The sequence below is a fragment of the Pantherophis guttatus genome, chromosome 2 (assembly GCF_059756535.1).
Source record: "Pantherophis guttatus breed Tessera chromosome 2, ASM5975653v1, whole genome shotgun sequence".
Taxonomy (NCBI): domain Eukaryota; kingdom Metazoa; phylum Chordata; class Lepidosauria; order Squamata; family Colubridae; genus Pantherophis; species Pantherophis guttatus.
Genome location: NC_142064.1, coordinates 15103301 through 15121582, shown reverse-complemented (window position 1 = coordinate 15121582; position 18282 = coordinate 15103301). Strand labels below are relative to the sequence as shown.

Genomic DNA, 18282 nt, shown 5'->3' with positions numbered 1-18282 from the left:
AAAGCTAAGCAGGGTCTGATGCGATGAACGTAGAAAATTTCAGGAGGTAAGATAATTATTTTTTTTTTAAAAAAAGAAAATGAAAGATGGGGTTTTCTTTCGAAATGGATATTTAAAACCTTTCCAGCTGTTGGAAAGACTGTTTGGCTTTCCAGGGAATCTTGGGTAGCCTGCACTGTTTATAGTTTTCTAATTGCTTTAGCAAAACGCACTGATTAAAAAGCATATCCATAGGGAGTTAAGGGAATTCTTTAAAAGATACTATTTGTTTCCCACGTTAGTGCAAATGCCAAGAAGGCAGCAGTGGTGACAAAACTGTTACAGCAAAAATGAGAAAAAGGGCCTGCCACAACCAATCTCTTCCTTAGCCTGGTAGAATTTACCAGATCTATTTCTCTACAGGGATGATCCTGAAAGAAATCCCCTCAAACAGGGAGTAGGCCAAAGCCAGTTCCAGATTTAATAGCAGGTCTCTGGCTGATCCGCAGTAGGCTGTTAAATTACAAAGATGCGCAAAACGGCGTGCAGATCATGAAAGCGCACAAAACGAGTCTCCTTAGATTTGAAACCATTCTCCTGAAATGAATAAATATTGGGGTCATGGATTTGTGATCCATTCAGTTGAGACATTCATTCTGAGCACTTAGGAGGATTCTCTGCTCTCAAGACTTCAGCTGATCGCACCCATTTTAATATTTCAACTGAGCAAACGAGCTCTGTAGTTCTCTGACAAAAATCAAATGCCCTGCCAATTAGGGTTGCCAGGTCTGCTTCCAAAAAATAGCGGACAAGCGGGGGGGGGGGGGAGTTAAGTAGAAAAAAAAATAATAAAAAAAATTACAATTAAATTATATATTTTCTTACAAACATTTTAACACGTATTAAAATAATCACTTCAAAACTTTACTTAAAATTCAAAACATCAAATATATTATAATAATATGTAAAATATTAAATTACATTTTACTTTGTTGTCGTGTGTATTTTTTATTTGACTGCGCAGCTTTGATCAATTCTTTGTGTTTAAGGAATAATTCTTTAATTTCAGTACAACGTTGAGAAATATTAAAAAATATACAATCATAAAGCTTTTGAATAAAAAAAATGTCCACTATTTTGTGAAAAAAAAATAATAGTGAACATAATGTGAAAAAAGCGGACTGTCCGCTCAAATAGTGGACACCTGGCATCCTTACTGCCAATTTCAGCCTGTCAAGGAAAGATTTGCCCATCTCGTACTTCCAGTTGTTGTTAGGATTCAGGCACTCAGAATTCCTACTGATTTGCTCATTCCTATAGAGACAAAGCTGGAGGTCATAACGGCTGGGGGATTCTTGGGGGCTAAAATGCCAACACATGAAGAGGATCAGGGTACTGTAGAGCTTAAGAAGAAAAGACGGGATTAAGATTCAACGTGGCTAAAATAAATGTGAACTGAACTCAAAAGTGAGACACCAGTACAAAAGAAGTATCTCGAGATACTGTGGTCATGTAAAGCAAAGGAATAAGGCTTAAAGCTCAAAAGAGGAACAAAATGAGAAAATTGTAGCAAGGCATTAAAAGATATAGAGAGATAGCTGAAGGAAGAATGGCTTGGAAGGACAGATATAGAAAGGTGTTGATGCCAATTAGATCATTTAGTGATATTTCTTTTTCTTGCTTCACTATTCCTTTTCTGTGCTTTGCATAATAACGTTTACCCTCAAAGTTAGAGCATTAGGGACAGGTCTGTATGATATAACCCCCTGCTCCAGTACAGGAATCTAAGTTAAAAACATTCCAGAAGAATGGACCTATCTGATCTGATCTCTAATCAATCAGTTCCAATGTATTCAAAAATAAGTTCCAACATATTCAAAAAATATTACTATCTTTTTCCTGCATTCAGCTGAAATCTACAGTACTTTTCTGTAATTAAAACCATTATTCTTGGTCCTGCACTTTTGGAAAACAGAGGGCAAGTCTTGGCCCTCATTTGTGGGGGGAAAAAACCCCTCTTTAGATACTTGAAAAGTATTGCCATATTTCTTTTGCATGATCCTCCCCCCCCCATGTTAAATATATCCAACTACTTCTCCTAGGACTTTGTTTCTAGTCCCTTGACCACTTCATTATCCTTCTTGGCACCTGTCCCAGGTTCTCTGAGGTCCTTTTTTCTAAAACTGAGATGCCCGTAATTGGAAAACTAATCATATGGCTTTCCAAGCCATAGCAACAGCACTAATACAGCTCTGCTTCATTTGGGAATGGATCAAAGTGGGTTTTTATATCCTTGCAAGGTTGAATCTTTCAACAAAAGGCTTAAATATAACTTTTTAGAGTTCATCTTACAGATACAGGATAACAGAGTTGGAAGGGACCTTATAGGTCGTCTAGTCCAACCCACTGCCCAAGCAGGAGACCCAACACCATTTCTGACAGATGGCAGTCCAGTCTCTTCTTGAAAGCTTCCAGTGATGAGGCTCCCACAACTTCTGAAGGCAAGCTGTTCCATTGGTTGATTGTTCTCACTGTCAGAAAATTTCTCCTTATTTCTAGATTGAATCCCTCCTTGATCAGTTTCCATCCATGATTCCTTGTCTGGCCTTCAGGTGCCTTGGAAAATAGCTTGACCCTTTCCTCTCTGTGGCAACCCCTCAAATATTGGAAGACTGCTATAATGTCTCCCCTGGTCCTTCTCTTCACTAGATTAGCCATGCCCGGTTCCTGCAACCGTTCATTGTATGTTTTAGCCTCCAGTCCCCTAATCATCTTGATTGCTCTTCTCTGCACTCTTTCTAGAGTCTCAACATCTTTTTTCATAGTGTGGTGACCAAAATGGATCTTGTACTTTGGTACAAGCTTTGGGAGAAACAATGGGAGATGTCTCCTGATGTCATGAGATTCTGGAAAACTTTTTTCTTTTCTTCTAGACCTAAGAGATCTTGGTTTCCTCCAGTGACTCCATACATGCATTCTAATGAAGCCCTAGACTTATGACTTTGTGGCTGAAGTATTTCAGAATCTGGAAGGCTTTGCCTTCAGGCTTTACGAATTCCAATAGATTGGACTGAGCAGATAGATTTCAGACCTGCCACAGAGTAAAGCAGCTCTTTAGCTATTTCCTGCGGTACCCACAGCATGGAAAATATTGAAGTTGAAGGCTACAGTGAAAACTACCCTTGCTCTGAGCATCCATCCAATTGTTACATTTTGGCAAAAGACATGGTAGCAACAGCTGGTCCAGAAGTTAAAATTAGATAGATGCTTAGAAACACCTTGTGAAAATAATGGAAGAGAACAGAGCTGTCTTTTTTTCTCATTTCTGCTTCACTTGCCCATACACAGAGAGAAATTTAGCAGCATGCAATCAATGAAAACACTTCTGCTCGAAAAAATATTCAGGCATCAACTCCAGTGGCTTGGACATTGGATCATCCTAACCTCCACAGCAGTTTTACCTGAAGGGCAAGGAAACTATCTGAGCACAAAACAGGCATAACAGCTGCGAAAATAAGTACCATTACCATCAAGATCACTCTCTGGAGTTTCTGCCGTATACCACTCCGAAGAAGGTCCTGTTCCATTGGCTGTCATAGCTGCAACTTGGAAACTATATTGGCTTCCTTTGTCAAGGCCTATTTGCAATAGAAATCAAACAGAAAACATCGAGTTAATGCTGCTGACATTCTACAAATCACATTAACACAACCGCTTCTAGCATAGCAGTATAAGGGGACACGGTGGCTCATTGGCTAAGATGCTGAGCTTGTCGATCAAAAGGTTGGCAGTTCAGCGGTTCGAATCCCTAGCGCTGTGTAATGGGGTGAGCACCCGTTATTGGTCCTAGCTTCTGCCAATCTAGCAGTTCGAAATTATGTAAAAAATGCAAGTAGAAAAATAGGGACCACCTTTGGTGGGAAGGGAACAGTGTGTTTAGTCATGCCAGCCACATGACCACGGAGACGTCTTTGGACAGCGCTGGCTCTTCGGCTTTGAAATGGAGATGAGCACCGCCCCCTAGAGTTGGGAACGGCTAGCACATATGTGCGAGGGGAACCTTTACTTTTAGTATGACTCCAAACCTAGTTCTCCCCTCCCCATGTGAATATGTCTATGTGTGCATGGATCAGCAGGATGAAGGTTTCTTCACTAAAAGTTATAAACCATGATCTGTCTCACTAGCCCAATGTAGGCAGATTGGTAGATTTTGTTTTTAATTTTAAACTTTGCAGTCTAAGACTTAAAGACAGAGACTGGCCCAAGTTGACTTATATGCATAAGGGAGGACTGAAACAAGGTTTCCCAGCTGCAGTCTGTTCCCCTGGCTGTATAATCTTATGGTTCTGGTCCTGCCCTCTGGGGAACAGAGAATTATTCAATCCCCTATTTAATGGGACAACTCTTCAGATAAGTCCTTGACTTATGACTGTGATGCAGTCTGTCCATTATAACTTCTGACAGCTGTAAAGCAGGTCACCCAGGCATCCAACCTGACTTTATAACATTTTTTTTTGCAACAGTCATTATTTGACTGTTGCACTCCTAAAGCAATTACGGCAATTGTAAAGCAACTGCCGCAGTCATAAAGCGAATGCCTTGGTTGTAAAGCAAACCCATCGTTTGCTATGGGCCGGTTTTGCAAAAAACAACAACAAACAAACTCCAGAAAACCCCCAAACCAGAAGTAAACTTCCTTTTTCAGCGAAAACTTAAATGCAGGCCACTTGCCAAGCACCCAAAATGCAGTCATGTGACCACGTGAGTAGGGCGGCTGATGGAACTGCAGAACTGAGTCATAAGTACCCCGGGGAAGACTGTCAACTCTGAATGGTCGGGAAACAACTGGCCCTAAGTCAAGGACTACCAAGATTGCTATGGTATGGTCTGTGGGCTAATCCACATCCAGATCCTTTAATGTTTCTCACAGAGGGTAGTATCTTGAACCCTTGGTACCCCTCCTCTGAACTCAGTCCCATTTATTCCTTTCTGTGGAAGAACAGAGACCCTGAACAGGAGATATGTACCTGTGGTTCAGTGGTGAAATTCAATTTTTTTTTACTACTGGTTCTGTGGGTGTGGCTTGGTGGGAAGGGGAAGGATACTGCACAATCCCCATTCCCACCCCACTCTGGGGCCAGCCAGATGTGGTATTTGCCAGTTCTTCAAACTACTCAGAATTTCCGCTGTCGGTTGTCCGAACTACTCAAAATTTCCACTACCGGTTCTCCAGAACCTGCTGAATTTCACCCCTGCTGTGCTCCTTTCTCCCCATACCTTCTTGGCTCTCTCCCATTGCCAGGACAATGCAGCTGCCAATCAAACAACAGCTGCCAATCAAACAACAGCGTTGGGCAAGAGGAAAGGAGGGAAGGCAAAATGGTTGCCTGGGAACTCTGCCAGCACTCTTGTCATGAGGGAAATGTTCAGGCAAGCGAGTTGTTGCTGCACAACGTTTTCCATTCCTACCTATAAAAAGTATAGCCCAAAATCTTTTTGTCCTAAAGCAGATACTGTGGTAGATACAACAAGCTATCCCAAAGGTGCTTTTTCAAAAGGAAACTGGACTTTGTTTTTCCTGGAAGACATTTCGCAGAAGTTTGGGACCACCATGACCTGGATGACTTGAGAATCTGAATAGACACACCACAAGCTAAGCTCTAATCTTGAATTTTAATGATGCATCCAATCCAGTTTGAATCCTGGAGGAAATACTTTGTTCTGACAATTGTTACATTCCAACATAGGAGTGCCTTGAAGTTATTTTGTACCAGATTTCTCTTCCCTTTGACAACATTACATGTTTATCATTTCACGCATCTTATACGATCCATGAAGCATAACAATAAGCGGGCACGTTTATTTGCAGAGATCCCCTGGGGAAGGATGTTTGAAACTCAAAAGAGCCAAATCCACCTTTAAAATTCTAGCTGATGCTGGATGTAACTATAAAATCAACAATAGTGATTTAAAGTCATTGTTGCAATTCTGAATTACTTGGGTATTGCAGCTGTTCTCATTAGTGGGCAAAAACACCTGCCTTTACTAGCAGATGCTCTTAAGGAAACATAAAGTCTTGCTGCTTGAATATTTAAATAATCTCTTTAAAAGCTGCAAGATTCCCAGTTCCTTTGGAAAATACTGTAATATAAAAGCAAAACTGTGACAATTAGGTTTGCATTTGGTTATATTCCATTCAGCCTGTAGTATTTAACAGCCTTTCTTGAAATTGATTTACACTATCTACATGGTTTATTTGTTTGCTTGTTTGCTTGTTTATTTATTTATTTATCCCACTTTTATTATTTTCGTAAACAAATCAAGGTGGTGAACACACCCAAAACTCTTTTCTTTTCCTAGTCTCTCCACAATAACAATTCTTTGAGATGGGTTAGATTGAGAGAGAGGGAGAGGGAGAGAGAGAGATAGATAAAGAGGGAGGGGGAGGGGGAGAGAGAAAGAGAAGGAGGGAAAGAGAGAGAGAGAGAAGAAGGTGGGAGGGAGGGAGAGATAGACAAGAAGAAGGAGGGAAGGAGAGAGAGAGGGACAGAGGGAGGGAAAGGGAAGGAGGGAGGGAGAGAGAGAAGGAGAAGGAGGGACAGAGGGATGGAGGGAGAGAGACAGACAGAGAGAGGAACAGAGGGAGGGGGAGGTAGAGAGGGATGGAGGGAGGGAGAAGGAAAGAGGGAGAGAGAGAGAAAAAGACAAGGAGAAGGAGGGACGGAGGGACGGAGGGATGGAGGGAGAGAGAGAGGGAGAGAGGGAGGGAGAGGGAGAGAGAGAAGGAGGGAGGGGAAAGAGGGAGGGAGAGAGAAGAAGGAGGGATGGAAGGACAGAGGGATGGAGGGAGAGGGAGAGACAGACAGAGAGATGGAGGTAGGGAGGGACGGGAGAGAGGGAGGGAGGGAGAGAGAGAGAGAGAGAGAGAGAGAGAGAGAGAGAGAGAGAGAGAGAGAGAGACTGGCCAGTCACTCAGCTTGGTTTGTGCCTATGGTGAAACTAGAACTCACTGCCGCCTGGTGATTGGCCCAAGTCCACTCAGCTGACTTTCATGCCTAACGCAGGACCGCTCACAGTCTCGTGGTTTCTAGCCCGGTGCGTTAACCACTAGACCAAACTAGTCTATCAACAGTTAGTTCCATATCTTTATATGCTTCCTAGAAGGGATTCAGCTGAATTTACTTGGGCTAGCCGAGAAATGAAAAGAAATTGATGTTTCTGACCAGAAATGGACCTGTTATGACTGAACAGCTCTGAAAGTATATTTTGGCTTAAAAGTTGCCTCCAAGTATGCGCGTCTTAAAGAACATTTCTGAGCAAGGGCCAAAAAAGGCAAGCGTGAAACTTCAGGTGGAATCAAATACCTTATGGAGAGTTCCTCTGCATTTGCCTATCAAAACAACGGCCATTTTGTTTGCTTAAAAATAATGACCACAATGTTTTTTTTTGAGGGGGTGACAGGCTTTGTTTTTGCTTTGGAGCTGTCATTCGTAGAACCTAATTTAAGATGAAACCTGCAAGACAGCCTGGGGGATTGTATTGCAAACTCATTAAGGCATGGAATATTGGGAGGTACATATAGATGATAAAACCATTAAACAGGAAACAAAGTAAAAATGCGTGAAGGCTGCTGTTGTACAGTCCAATAAATGTCAGCCGAATGCAAGGCAACCGACGTTCGCTTGAAGTAAAAGCTCATTTTATCCCCCCAATATTTCATTCCTCCACTGTTTTGTAAGGCTAATGTCATGTAAACACTCACCTGTAAACAGATACCAGAGGTTATTTGGTTCCAATGTTTCTACCTCACCCCTGCGAGCTGTCTTTCTGTGCCGTATTTTATAGCCGGTGATAAATCCATTTTGCATGCTGGATGGTGGGGGTAGCCAACTCATTTTGATGCTCTGTAAAACAAAGACATTAAACTGAATGTTGCCGTATTAATTTTCTGATTCCTTAAGAATGCAAGCAGGCCAGCCTACTCAAAAGGCTTGCTAATTCATGTTCCATTGACGCTGAGCTTGTCAATCGAAAGGTCGACAGTTCAGCGGTTCGAATCCCTAATGCTGTGTAACGGGATGAGCTCCCATTATTTGTCCCAGCTTCTGCCAACCTAGCAGTTCGAAAGCATGTAAAATATGCAAGTAGAAAAACAGGGACCACCTTTGGTGGGAAAGTAACAGCATTCCGTGCACCTTTGGCGTTTTAGTCATGTCAGCCACATGACTACGGAGATGTCTTTGGACAGCTCTGGCCTTTCGGCTTTGAAACAGAGATGAGCACCGTCCCCTAGAGTCGGAAACGACTAGCACATATGTGCAAGGGGAACCTTTACCTTACACACACACACACACACACACACACACACACACACACACACAGGTACAATAATTACATATTTTATGGACAGTGTGATGACTGGGTCAAATCTTTTTTAAACAACGCTAACAATAATAATACAAATAAGTATATGTAATCCTAATCTTCCAACTTCAACAACGCTATTCTCTCTTCATAATTCTTTATCATTTTTCTCATTAATCCATTTAAACATAGATAACATTTCTTTGTGCCACGTATTTGTTATCCCCTACTAAATTACTAATATTTAATATTTTAATAATTACTCATTATTCCACTATAACTTCAATATTCCGAATGTGGAGGATTACTAATAAAGCCAAATATTAACAATATTTAACCCGGGAGTATATCTCAAAATCCCCACAATTTCTAATCCTTTATATTTTAAATTCACAATATACTTTAACACACAATTAATGTTAATAATACAATTAAAATACCTAATCCTAAATTTCCATCTACTAAGATTAATTTATTTTCAGTTATAATAAGTTGCATTATTTATTAATATATATCAGTGGTGAAATCTAAAATTTGTTACTAACGGTTCTGTGGGCGTGGCTTGATGGTGGTGGGTAATGTGACTGGGTGGGCGTGGCCAATTTTTTTAAAAAAACTTTTAAAACCATTTTTTCTACAACCTCTTCAGCAAAGAGGTTGTAAAAAATGCTTTCAAAAGGCTCTGAGGATCCCAACTGAGTTGCTTGATCGGCAGAGACTTTTTTTCTTTTAAATGCCTCTGACGATCAGGCAACTCAGCTGGGATCGTCAGAGGCATTTAAAAGAAAAAAACCCTCTTTTTCTTTTAAATTCCTTCTGGGTGCCCTTTGTCTCTTTCTGTTGTATTATTTGAGCACCCATCAACAAGTCTTCCTCTTTTTTTTTTTAAGTGGTTTTTCTTTTTTCCCCCTCTAAATCTTTCCCTTTTTTTGAAGAATTTTTTCTCTTTTCTCTCTGTTCTATTATAAACTTTGAAGGAGTTATCTAATTGATTCCTACTTATTAGTCCTTTCTCTTCCTTATTTTTAGCTTCTTGTGTCTCATTTTGATTTTAATTTCTCATCTATTTCTTGGAACCAATATAGGAACCAATCAGAAGTTCCTATAAGACTTAAAAGCAGGAGAAAAAGAAAAAGAAATTATCTTTTCCTGCCATTGTTCACTTGCAATGTTATTTGAAGATATGCTGCTCTCAACTTGGAGGTCACACTCAACTTATAATATTCATTTAGCAATTGCTTGAAAAAAATGACTTACAACTGGAACTCACACTCATGACCTCAGCAGCGTCCCCATGGTCACATGATCAAAATTTGCACACTTGGCAATCAGCATGTATTGACGACTGCACAATTCACTTAACATCTGCAGTGATTCATGTAACAACCATGGCAAACAAGCTCATAGAATTGGGTGTGAACTCAACAATCGCCTTGCTTAACAACAGAAATTCTGGTCCCAATTGTGATTGTAGGTCAAAAACTACCTGTAGTAGCTATCACCATGTCCTGTGATCATGAATTGTACAGGGGGCAGTACGAGTCCATAAAATATTCCTTCGTGCATACTGGCAATCTTATTTCAATATGCTAAGCAATCATTTTTCTGCAGGAAACTATTTCAGAACACACCATAATGGTATTGAGCCGTTCTCTCTTACTTCCCCTTATATTGAAATGATTGCACACCCAACCTAACAGCTGTGTCCAGGAAACGTATTTTACCAGGTCGGTTAAAGATCTAGCTAGTGGAATGGTGTGGTGGCCTAGAGGTGGAACTCTCGCCTCACAAACAGGAGGCTGTGGGTTCGATCCTAGGTAGAGGCAGATATTTCTCTCTCTGGGCACACTGAGAATATATCTGCTGGACAAAACTCCGCATTGGTGACAGGAAGGGCAACTGGCCATTAAAACACTCTGCTAACTCCATTCAGTTGCTCTGACTCCACCACTCAAGGGATTATGGGGTTGTTAAATGAAGATGAGTTAAAGATCTAGCAGCTGCCTGATGATATGTAAAGCTTTGTTATTTTCTTGTTCAGCATTTATTTATTTATTTATGCCAAGGACGTATGCAAAAGTATTCCGAGACCCTACTTTCAGCAGGACAGGCCTAGGAAGAAGCTCTGTTCTTTGTTCCTTTCTGCTTTTCCCTTTACATCAACGAAGAAATCTTTCAATGGGTCCACTCATTCATTAAAATAAATGACTATACTGTGGCTCCAAACTGAACAGCAGCCGCTGCCAATAAAGTAGCAGATAATATAAAGAAAATAGATAGGTGTTATTATTTTGCTGTAGGAAATTTCAATTCTTTTATTTTCTGTAGCATTACAACTCCTGGGAGCAACATGGATGTAAAGGGGAGGCTCATAAAATGTCTTAATTGAGTAAAACAACAGAGGGGGCAAAAATCAGCAAAAGTAAAAGAAAGGAACAGCTAAAGGCATTATTTTTGTTTGCAAGCAAAGACATATGAAGATAACCTTAAAGGCCAGCATAAATCAATAAAAAAAGTTACTTTGCCAACTGCATTATTGTAGTCTATGTGAAAATATTTTTATTTAAAGTGAGTCCTGTCAAAATGTCCTGTCAAAATGGATTCCATGGAATACAAATCACTCAAGCCTCCCACCGACCAGTACGCTCCCACAGAGAGGGGCTCCTCAGGGTGCCGTCGGTCAAACAATGTCGACTGGCGGCCCCCAGGGGGAGAGCCTTCTCTGTGGGGGCACCTACCCTCTGGAATGAGCTGCCCCCGGAGATATGGCAGATCCCGGATCTTCGCACCTTTCGTCGTTCCCTAAAGACGTTTTTATTCCAGCAAGCTGGCCTGGCCTAACTCTTTTAAATTGTTTTAATTCTTAAATTGTTAATTATCGGTTTTAATATAGGGGTGTTTTAATTGTGGGCCAAATTAATTTAATTGGATTTTAATATTGTTTTTAAATTTTGTATTTTTTGTGTTTTATCTGTTGGATGTTCACCGCCCCGAGTCCTTCGGGAGAAGGGCGGTATATAAATATAAACAAACAAATAAATAAATAAATAAGTCAACCCAGAGCTGATAATCAGGTTCCTTCTGAATGTGGGTTTAGTGCTATTCCAGAAAAGTGCTAAACCTATCATAATGACAGAGAGAGCTGTACTATGAACCAGGACTGAGGGAGGATGTGCCCTCCTGCTTCTAACCCATATGACTGGCTAAATTATATTTAGATTGATCTAGGTCTTTTTTTCAAGCCAGACAGTCCATATATCTTCTATGATGGGTACACAGGGAGAGCCCAGATGAAAAGAGAATAACAGTATAACAGAATAGCAGAGTTAGAAGAGATCTTGGCGATCTTCTAGAAACCATATACCAGTGATGGCTAACCTTTTTGCCGTCGCATGCCAAAAGCGTGGGGAGCGTGGGGGGTGGGGTCATGCACATATGTGCCCATACCCATAATTAAATGTGCCTTGCCCCCTGTGCATGCGCACGGGACCCCCCCACACTCCCCACAATTTTGGCACACAATGGCACAGTGGGCCCAGTATGCCCGTTTTTCGCTCTCCCCAGGCTCCAGAGTTTTTCTAGGAGCCTGAGGAGGATGAAAATGGCCCTCCCCACCCCTCTGGAGGCCCTTGGGAGATGGGAAACAGCCCATTTCCTGACTTCCGGTGGGCCCAGAAGGCCCAAAAATCAGCTGGCCAGCGTGCATGTGCACCAGAGCTGAGCTAGGGCAAAACTCATGTGCCCAGCGATATGGCTCTGTGTGCCACCTGTGGCACATGTGCCAGAGGTTCGCCAACATAGCCCTATACCATTTCAGACAAATGGCTGTCCAATCTGTTTTTTAAAATCTCCAGTGTCGGAGCTGGAGGCAAGTGGTTCCACTGATGAATTGTTCCAACTGCCGGGAAATTTCTCCTTAGTTTTAAGTCAGTTCTCTCCTTAATTATTTTCCATCCATTGCTTCTTGTCCTGCTTTCAGGTGCTTTGGAGAAAAGGGGCCATATTTACCATCCTTGCTATAGACCTAGGGTGTCAAACTCAAGGCCCGGGGGCTGGATCTGGCCCACAGGGTGCTGAAGTCTGGCCCGCGGGGCTGCCCTGAAAACAACAAAGGACCGGCCTGCGGTGCCTCTGTCAGTGAAAATGGGCTGGCAAATTCTGTTTTTGGCTGTGACAGCCTCCTGCAACCTTCTACCAGTAAAAACAGAGCTCGGGCGGGCCGCCCACACCCCTCCCGAGCTCTGTTTTTGCTGGTAGAGGGTTGCAGGAAACTGTCACAGCTGAAAATGGAGCTCGCCAGCCTGTTTTCGCTGGCAGAGCCCTCGGGCCACCACAGGCTCCCCCAACAAGAGTGTGACATTGAGCTGGCCATGCCCACCCCAGCCACGCCCACTAGGGCCCCCTGAAGTCAAACACAACCCTGATGCAGCCCTCAATGAAACTGAGTTTGACAACTCTGCTATAGACCTTTGAAGAAAGGACTGTCCAATGAAAGGCAAGCCACTCACATTCTCACCAATGAGTTTCCTTGTAACTAAATAACTGCAAGAAGATTCATAACAATTTCATTGAAATTTCGGATGCAAATTCTTTCCCACTAAATTGGATGAGAACTGGTAATTTCTGCCTGCCTCTTGTAGTTCTAGGCCAGTGATGGCAAACCTTTTCTGCACCGAGTGCCCAAACCGGAACACACGTATGTGCGCACGTTAGAGCCCTGGAAACTTGAATATCAGCTGGCCGGTGAACATGCACACTGGCCAATAGGTCTTCAGGTTTCCGGGGCTCCGGCACGCACAAAGATCAGCTGCCATGCTGGAAACCATAAGAGCAGCTGGTGACTGCGCTCGTGCCCACAGAGCGGGCCCTGCGTGCCACCTCTGGCACGCATGCAATAGGTTTTCCATCACGGTTCTTGTTCTGTCCCCAACCCCATGCACACACACCAACAGACGTTCAGGAGTTAAAGACCAAACCAGCCGGCAAAATCCTTTTCATTATGATAACGGAACTTGGCAACAACCTAGTGGCTGCCTGCCAAGAGTTTATTATTTACAAAGAGGAGAGATAACTTCTCCCCACTTCTGATACATCAAAGGAAAACAGCTCAATAATTACAGAATTAAATCAAGTCCAGAGGTACTCCAGCAAAGTCTTAAAGCAAAAGTCCGGTAATGCAGAATGGCATGGAAGCTTTCAGCTTTGTTCGTCACAAGGTTTGACTGGCCACCACGCTCCCTTTTATATCCTGTGGGGTGTGGTCCAGTGACTCAGCCTAATCTCGGGCATGCCCTTTCTTCTGTTGCACGCGCTTATCTCTGCGACGCTGGCGTGGGTCCAGCCAAGACTCATTACCCTCATCACTGTCCATCTGTGGCTGCATGGACGTGCTTGGCCCTGGCCCTATCTCTTGCCCTTCAGCGGGCACTGAAGGCATTGCCAGAGAGGAGGGTCCTGGAGAGGGAGGCCTTGCCAACTCCTCCCCTTCACTCTCAGAGTCCTCTCCTGACAATGACACAGGCTCCGGTAACGGAGCTACAACAGTTCTAGGCTTTGGTCTTTATGTTTTAATCCTTCCCCTCCAAGAGAGCCATGTACATTACTTCAGTACTTCAATACAGATTTGATATCTCTTTTTCCCTAACCTTGCCTTTTCTAATTGAAAGCTGCTTCTACTTTTCAGATATGGAACAGCAGGGAGCATCTGTATATTCCTCCATGCAGATTTTGCCAACATCTGGAAGACTAGAGAATGCTTATCCCTACATTAGAACGAAACAACTTCTTTGCCAACCTTAAAATGCACATGTACTGTATAGACATATTCCCAGCATGTATAGTTTTGCATTTGGAAATCCACTTAAAGCGTAGCACCTACAGATGAAAATTAAACCTCTTGGCTTTCACTGCGGCGATGCTAAATACATTTATGCAAAGAAAAAGATCATTGTGCTTTAGGAAGGTACAATTTTAAAGGAAAATAATAAAGCAAGCACCTGCAGATAGGCACATGTCTGGCTACCACCATCTCTTTAGAAAGTGTTTTTTAAAAATATATGTGACAAAAGAATACAGAGCAGTGTGGCTGCGCAGTTTTTTTAGATGTAGAGTTAAAAAGGGGATTTTGAAATGTGTGAAGGCTCCATCCAAGCATCTGTAGCAGCTCCTTAAATGTCAGATATCTTTTTCTGGGATTATATTGAAGCTGTAATTTTAAGAAAAGACAGTTGTTTTAAGGAGTGCCCACTATGTTCTAATTATTTGAAGATTTCATTGCTGTAATGAACTATATATCACGGGTGGATTCTAGAATGCTTGAATTTTGAGGTTGCTGCAGAACTTATTACTCTGAAATTATGAATGAGCGGCAGAACCTAGGTGTTTCGTTCCAAAATCTAGCCACAATTGCCTTTCTGGAGCTCCCATTTTAAAGAGCTTCATAGTGATGCTCTCTGGCACCAAGGAAAACTGTGTTTACATCAAGATTACCAATTAAACAAGATTTTAATAGCATTTCTCAATGACTGCCCGGAATTAGCTACGTAAAGTCTAGCTGCTCCTTTCAAACAAAGCTGGAAATCCAGCCAATTAATAGCAGCAGATGTTGACAAATCTTTTGCAAAATATCCAAATTTACAGCAGAAGGGAGTTTATTAATTCAAACTAAGATAAATCTAAAGCATTTGATATACAAGGAGGTTTATAATACAGGGATGAAATTCAATTTCTGCAAGTGTATATGTCAAAATCCCTTTGTATGCCATCGTAAATGCATTTTGTGCTGTATGATATAAAATGTCCATATGGATTAACAGACTGCTTTTATCCATTCTGGAAATAGGTTTGTTAAATGTGAGTTTTGTAGCCAAGATTGGAAAGGCAGCTTTAGGCATGTAATGGTTATATGAAAATGCAGATGCAAAGACATAGTTTTAAAATGTACTTTATAAACCCAAGAGCAAACCTATAAAATGTTTTAAAAACAATACTATTTCTAGACGTTAAGAAGCATCCTAGCAGTGCAGGACTTAAATGTAATCATATACAATAGGTTGAAAAGGAAGATTTTATTTAATAGTACGAATCCACCCAAATCAATATATGCATCAAGTTCTGCAATAGCTATGAGGTTTTTGACAGATCAACACACAAAAAGAGAGATGCAAGTTATTTCAGGGTCCACAATATAATTTAGCCATGTACTCCAATTCTCTCACCAGAATATCTCACTGCAATAATTGACGAAAAACAGATAAATAATTATTTTCACATTTATCTGTTTCATAGACCTCCAAGGTCACTTCCACTTCTATTCTGATTCTGATTCCATAGACCGGACAAGAATCTACAATGTGGATGAAACATTCCAAAACCGATTAATCCCTCCTTATTTGTTCAGTCTTTATGCTGAATACATATGGAGAGAAACGGCATTGGAAGAAAATAATCATGGTTTAAAAATTGGAGAAAGAAACATCAGTAATCTGTGCTATGCTGATAACGTTATTCTGATAGCTGAAAATACCACAGAGCTCTCTGCCAGCTTTGGTGATGAAAGCCAAGAACCACAGTGGAGAAAAAAAAATGGGACTGCAATTAAAAATAAGACCAAATTATGATAGCAGCGAGTTTTAAAATTGACAATGAAGACATTAATGGATAGTTTCTTCCTTTTGGGATCAATTATTAATAGTAGAGGAACCAGCTGTCAAGAAATATGCCATAGACTAGGCCCGTGATGGCGAACCTATGACACAAGTGCCACAGTTGGCACATGGAGCCATACCTGTGGGCACGCAAGTGCTGCCCTAGCTCAGCTCTAGCGTGCATACGTGCGCCGACGAGCTGATTTTTGGGCCTTCTGGGCCCACCGGAAGTTGGGAAAGCGGCCATTTCCAGCCTCCGGAGGGCCTCTGGGGGAGTGGGGAAGGCTGTTTTCACCCTCCCCAGGCTCCAAGAAAGCCTCTGGTGCCTGGGGAGGGCAAAAAATGGGCCTTCCAGGCCCACCAGTAGCCTTTTTGCCATTGCATGCAAAAGTGGGAGGAGCATGTGGGGGGGAGTCGTGCATGCATGCATGGGGGGGAGGGTGCGGGGGACATTGAATTATGGGTGTGGGCATGTGCATGCGTGACCCCCCCCCCATGCTCCCCCTGATTTTGGCACGCGACGGCAAAAAGGTTAGCCATCACTGGAGTAGGCACTTGGAGTGAGGATCTTGCAAAGCCATTCAGATGCCTTGATGTGTGAGATGGTTTTCCTTGTGACCAGTGATGGGTTGCCCCCGGTTCGCACGGGTTCTATAGAACTGGTAATAAAACCGGCGGGAGGCTCCGCCCACTGACCCTGATGTCATGAAAATGCATCTGCGCATGTGCAGAAGCTTCTGTGCTTGCGCAGAAGAGCATGTGTGCGCACTCACTTTGCTCGCACGCACGCGCACGGCCCCGTTGCAAACCGGTAGTAAAAGTAAGTAGAATCCACCCCTGCTTGTGACCTTCTATGGAAGTGAAAGTTAGACTATGAAGAACCAGGATAGAAACAGCATTGATCTTTTTTTAAAAAAATTAGCGTTGAAAATGACAAACATACAATTAGTTTTGTTTTTACCTGGAAACCACTTTTGGACTTTGTGCTTGAGGTGGAAAAAAATTGAAAGTTTGATTTTGGGTTTTGCTGATTAGATAGGTTTGTTGCTACAGAAGGGGCTATTATATATTATTATATAAAAGAAAAAAAGTTGTGGTTTTATGCTATTACCTTATTCTACTGCATCAAAAGGGGTCGGAAGTCATCATTTTTTCTATCTTTTTCCCTTCTACCCTCCCTTCCCTTTTCCCTCCCTTATTTTCCTATTATTTTTTCTTCGTATTTTTCTATTTTTCGTATTTATATTTTGATAAACTAATGAAATTTTGAAACGGATAAGAAGACCACAAACATCCAAGAAACAATTGCAGCGTAGGGAAGAAAAAACAAAAAAAACAATTGAGAGGCCCAAAGGAAAGATTCAAAGTGCTGGGAAAAATTCAGAGAAAGTGGAAAAGAGACAGCCAGTAGCTTGGGTATACTGGCAATGGGTGTGTTGTTGGAAGATTTTAAAGGGCCAGACTGAAAACATTCTAGAGAAGATCTAAAATAGGGGTGTCAAACTCCCATTGTCATGATGACATCATGTGATGTATCGTGACTTTTCCCCCCTTCACTAAACTGGGCATGGACATGGCCAGCACTTGGTGCATCTGGCTCATGGGCTACGAGTTTCACAGCCCTGATCTAAATGATTGCTAAGAGGGAACGTCAATTTGATAGCACTTAATCACTCAATTAATCAACTGATCAATGCCAGGATCTAGTAACTGTAGTAGATATTGGGGTGAGAAGGACTACAGTCCACATTCAGGTAGTCCTCATCTTACAACCACAACTGAGCCCAAAATTTGTGTTGCTAATACCGTAGAGACATTTGTTAAGTGAGCTTTGCCTCATTTTACGACCTTTCTTGCCAGAGTTGTTAAGTGAATCATCCCAGTTGTTAAGTTAGTTAAGTGAATCTGGCTTCCCCGTTGATTTTGCTTGTCAGGAGATTGGAAAAGGTGATCACATGATCCCGGGACATTGCAACAGTCATAAATATGACTCAGTTGCCAAGCATCTGGATTTTGATTATGTGACTATGGGGAGGCTGCAGTGGTCATAACTGTGAAAATCAGTCATAAGTCACTCTTTTTTGGTGCCGTTGTAACTTTGAACGATCACTAAATGAAGTGTTGTAAATTACGGATTACCTGAATTTGGAGGTGGACAATTTTTGTTCTAAAATAGGCAAATTTCTGCAGGTGGAACCAAATTAAGAATTAGTAAGAGAGACTGAAGCACGGGGCACAGCTGGACCCAGGACTAGGCTTTTGGTTGATTCTAGGATGGTTTAATCCAGGTGTG

General features: G+C 42.0%; 1 protein-coding gene across 1 annotated transcript in view; it reads right to left on the bottom strand.

Moving 5' to 3' along the window:
• Positions 1–18282, bottom strand: part of DCC (DCC netrin 1 receptor) — a 1302851-nt gene that overhangs the window by 202413 nt on the left and 1082156 nt on the right. Inside the window, exons 13-14 of the mRNA XM_034401555.3 lie at positions 7742–7883; positions 3507–3617 (exon numbers count right to left, since the gene is read on the bottom strand). Of these exons, the coding sequence (XP_034257446.1) occupies positions 3507–3617; positions 7742–7883 (253 nt within the window). The remainder of the gene's footprint in view (positions 1–3506; positions 3618–7741; positions 7884–18282) is intronic.